Source organism: Punctularia strigosozonata (genome assembly GCF_000264995.1).
Source record: "Punctularia strigosozonata HHB-11173 SS5 unplaced genomic scaffold PUNSTscaffold_1, whole genome shotgun sequence".
NCBI lineage: Eukaryota > Fungi > Basidiomycota > Agaricomycetes > Corticiales > Punctulariaceae > Punctularia > Punctularia strigosozonata.
The window spans coordinates 185,553-190,107 of NW_006767433.1; the positions used below are offsets into that span (position 1 = coordinate 185,553).

At 61.5% G+C, this 4,555-nt stretch overlaps 2 protein-coding genes across 2 annotated transcripts; both read right to left on the minus strand.

Moving 5' to 3' along the window:
- Positions 1 to 455: 455 nt before the first annotated feature.
- On the minus strand, positions 456 to 1,031 carry PUNSTDRAFT_22603 (uncharacterized protein; the record flags this gene model as incomplete). The annotated part of the gene is made up of 1 exon (XM_007378013.1): positions 456 to 1,031. A coding segment is annotated over one exon (576 nt), but the record flags the coding sequence as incomplete, so codon positions are not given.
- Positions 1,032 to 1,495: 464 nt separating this feature from the next.
- On the minus strand, positions 1,496 to 3,775 carry PUNSTDRAFT_59508 (uncharacterized protein; the record flags this gene model as incomplete). Its single annotated transcript, XM_007378014.1, has 2 exons — positions 1,496 to 2,257; positions 2,819 to 3,775. The coding sequence occupies 2 exons, from the start codon at positions 3,773 to 3,775 to the stop codon at positions 1,496 to 1,498; spliced, it is 1,719 nt and encodes a 572-aa protein (XP_007378076.1).
- Between the last annotated feature and the right edge of the window lie 780 nt (positions 3,776 to 4,555).

Consider the following 4,555-nt stretch of genomic DNA (forward strand, 5'->3'; position numbering starts at 1 on the left):
TCAGGCGCGCAGAGGGTGAGTTTCTTGCCGGAGAAAGTACCGCCGAACACGCCCATGCGATGTAAAATACGGTGCATTGTCTGGAAGTGCTCGTACACAAAGCGTCGCACGCCGGGGTTGTCGGGGATCGTCTCAAAGGAGCCGTCAGGGAGCTCATAACGCGAGCGGGGGCCCTTGACAGGCACGTCGTCGATGTAGGGTGTGGTATACTCAGGGATCTCGTCTTGAAGGATCCATGTGACGTCACCCTGCATGATTTGCGCAGCGTTTGTGTAGCCCATGGGAATGACAGTGAGTCGGAGGGTGCCGAGAGGAGACTGGAATGTCGTGAGATCGCGAGAGCGGGCGTCGAGCGAGCGCTGGTCAAAGGCGACAAAGAGATCGAGTATACCGTAACAGGCGCGGCAGGCAAAGTCTTCGGCCATTTGATCCATATTCGGTGGGACGGCGGCATCGCGGATAGTCACGCGGTTGAGCGGCTGCAGGTCGTGAACGAGTCGGAGAGACTTGCCGTCCTTCTTCGGCACGCAGAACCAGGCCGATCGGTATGACGAGTTTGAATGTTCGTAAGTCCCGGAAGCAATCTTCGCCTTGATTATCTTGATGACCTCGTCGCGAATACCAGGTGCAATCGGGATATTTTTGAAGACCCAGGGAACGTGCTCGACGGTCGGAATGCGGATGGGATCGAACCACTCATCTGAGAAGCGTCCTTTCTCGGACTCATCCCAGGCGAGCGCGCACTCGTTCTCGCGCAAAATCCAGTGTGCGAGGCAAAGTTCTTCGGGCAGGAGAAAGCCGTGTGGGTCGATATCTTGTGCGCGCATCCGTTCCTTGGTATAGCGCAAGCCGGGTTCAAAGGGTGGAGGTACAGCGGGAAGCGGGCGCATGTTCGCGAGAGGGTCGGTGGGTTTGCGGCGCTCGATACGGAATTCCTCGGGTGTGATCGTCGAGACAGGGAAGGTACGCTTTGAAACCTTTTTGTACTTGGTGCCGAAGACGGAAATGGGTGTGGAGCCGGATGGCGATGGCGATGGCGCAGTGCTGAGATCGAGCTCGAAAATGATGGAACGCGAGGAGACGGAAAACTTGTCAGTGGGAACTGATTCCCAAGTCGGCGGGAGCTGGAGCGAGGTGATGGCGAAGAGCGAAGCTTGAGGCGACGAGTACAGAGTATGCAATGTCGGTACCGAAGTCGGATGGAGGGGTTGAGTAGAAGGAGGAGGTGGAGTCGGCGAGGAGTTCGTGGGTCCGGAGGCGAAGTTGGAAGGTGGAAGTCTAAAAGAATTAGTGGAGGGAGAGGAGGAGAGCGCGTTGCACATCTTGCGTCGCACGGGAGTATAAGGTTTCTGAAGCAGATGTATTTGCGTTATACGCGACGGTACTCTATGGGGGTCAACAACGGAGGGTTTAACGGAGAGAGGGGAAGAGAGAAGTCCGGGTTCTAATCTTGACGCAGAAGCGCCTCGTCGGCGCGAAACCGATTCATCGACGCTTATGGAAAACCCTGTTTGCGAGCCGGAGGAACAGCGACCGGGCGCTCGAGTGTGGGGACGCGAATGCGCTCGCCGGTCTCGGGGTTCGTCAGAGTGAGGATGGAGGAGCCGTCGATCTTGTCCGAGGTGATGCAGGAGGTGTGCGTGAGGAAGGAGCGCCCGAGCAGGACCTCCCACGGCGCGTCCTCGATAACTTGTACTTGAAGATAGACCTCCATGCCGCCGATATTGAAGGGTACGTTGCGGAGGCCGCCGAGCGTGCGCGTGGTGGTTGAGTTCGCAGCTGTAAGCGAGATAGCGTCGTCCTCGTAGAGCGGAAAGCCGGTCGCAAGCCAAACATCCTTGCGCATCAGTACAGCCTCTGAGCCGGAATCAATGACGCACTCGGCAATGACTGCGTTGGCAATGAGCGGGCGCAGAACGCGCAGGCGCTGCATCGGATAGGCCGAGACGTGTCGGTGCACACCGCCGCAGTCATCGCAATCAAAGTCGAGGCTAGGAGGAGGGCCGGACGAGAAGAGAGCCGTGGTGCTGTCGGGATCGGCGGAGACCTTGCGCGGGGTGATACGGGAAGCGAGCTCGCGACGCGCAGCATAAGAAGCGCCGAGGAGCTGACGACCAGTGACGTTGGGGAGTGGAGCGTCGAGGATGTCATCCACGAGCCGGCCGACAACGAGGTCTTCTTCAATGGGCGCAACGTTGCGGGTGCCCGTATGACCAGCGGGACGGGGAACCTTCGGTGGGTAGATGACGCGACCGGCCTGAGGCGCGGCAGCAGGCGGACGAGGACCGGGAGCAGGCGTCGCAGCAGGGATCTGAACCGGAGCAGACGGCGCCGACGGAGTGGATTCGGACGGCGCAGACTTGCGGAGAGGCGCAGGCGGCGGGGACGCATCGCGCTCGGGCGTGGGCTCGCGGATAGGCGCTGGCGCAGGGCGGTTGCGGAGATCGTCGTTGGCGCGGCCCTCGTATTGCTCGTCCGCAAAACGGACCGGACCCTTGCCCTTGTTTGCACGGGCGGAAGCACGCGTCTTTTCGGCATCAAAAACCTGGGCGGTGCGGGCGCGAAGCTCTGCCTCGAGGACGGGGATTCGGGGGTCACCCTCGACGCAGAACGCGAGGCGTTCGCGGAGGTAGCGCCGGACCGGGTCGTCTTGCTCGTCGTCGGTGCAATTGTCTTCAGCGGCAGCGAAGGAGGAACTGGACGGGGGAACAGTCGACGAGGTGGGCGAGAGAACGAGGAAGTTGGACGAAAGGTGAGGCGGCTGGTCGCGCGGGACTACGGCCATCTGTCCTTTGTTACGGCTGTGCCAGTCATCAACCCGCGCCTGCATCGTGGCGCCAGGCGTGGAGCGACTGGACGGGATGTACGCACCGCTGGGGAGAACCAGCTTGCCGTCGCCGTTGCGCATGACTTTGCCTTGCTTGATGTAGTCGAGGACGACCTCGCAGTTGCGGATGAGGTGGGGCCCGCCGCAGAAGAGACACGAGAGGTCGGAGGGGTGTGAGAGCGAGGGGGCCTGCGGGCTGTTCGATGCGGTGCCGGCCTGAGAGCGTGCGCCAGCCGCGGTGCCGAACGACGAAATGAACACGGTGAGAAGATTCTCGACCGAGGACATCCGCGCGTCGACCGCAGACCGGACTGCGGTGGCGATATCTTCCTGTTTGAGCGTCGCGGGAGGGGCCGAGGTGAAGAGCGTGGTGGGACCGCGTTGACCAGAAAGGATCGCGTCGGCCTCCTTGAAGACGGTGGCGCGCGGATAGGCAAGCTCGAAGTTGTGCGTGGGGAGCGCGGTTTGGAGGCAGCGGAGGAGGCGGTCACGAAGGTCGCCGGTGAAGCCGCGAAGAAAGAGGTCGTTTGCGTCGTTCTCAGAGAAGAGGGCGCCGTTGTGTTTCTTGCGTAGATCGTCGGCAATGACCTTGAACCGGCGGTTGTACTCGCCGAGCTCGGTGCGTGTGCGGATGGGAGTGGCGGCGCGGGCGGAGACGAGGGACTCGATATCGGCGCGCGTCGCTTGGCCTTCGAGCGCGGTACCGGGGTAGAGATCCGTGATCTCCTTGCGGAAATCAGCATAGGACTTTGTGACGTCCGTGAACGCTTCGGCCGAGCGCCAGATGCGCGCTTCGTCGTATGGGAGGTACCGGATGGCGTGATCGATTTTCTGCCGTTCGTCGGTGATGTTGTGCTCGGTGAAAAGGCGCTCGAGCTCCTCGAGGTAGCCGGGGAGGTCGGAGGCCTGACGGAAGACGGGGGCGCTGCGGTCGCCACGAGCGGGCATCGGAGTGGGTGCGGGAGCGGCCATAACGGGACTCGGAGGCAGCGGAGTGAGAGACAGGAATGGAGGAGAGTAGGACAGGGGAGGCGACGAGGGCCAAGGAGGGTAGGCGAAGGGCGCGTTCGGGCCTGTGGGCTGCGCACTAGCGGAAGCGGCGTCGACGAGTTCGCGGTCGAGGGAACGGTGGTTACGCGTGAAACGTCCGCGGGAGTCGCGTGGTTGGGATGTTGAAGAGCCTCGTGAAGGGCGGGGAGGCAGCTTGAATGCTCTGCGCCCTCGCGGTGGGCTCCAGTTGTAGTGCGGACCGGCGGGTGGGCTAGGCCGAATCCAAAATGAAATATATATGCGCGAGGTTAAGAGGCGGGTTCAGCGGCTGCCGAATGGGTAGATAGAGTAGGTAAGAATAAGGGGAATAGATGTGTGTAAAGCGGACGTGGGCGAAACGGAGACAGTTCGGAGACGGAGTCGGGCGGAGACGAGACGAGAGCGGGTAACGATGTGCGATTCGGGGGTCGTCTCCCCTCGAGAACTACATACGAGTTGTCCTTTTATACCCTACGACTTGTCCCTATCGTCCAATCCCGTCGCGTGCCTAGTGTTGCGTATGCCGAGAGTAAGTGCGCGCCGATGCGCAAGCAGCGCGTAGTGTGTCGAGCACCGGTAGGCGGAGCGGAGAGCCGGTCGAAAAGACTCGAAAGGTCGAGCAGGAGGTGGTGGTGGTGATCGACTGCTCGAGGCCGTTATGATCGAGCTCGCGTCGCGTTTGATGTTGACCGAACCGCG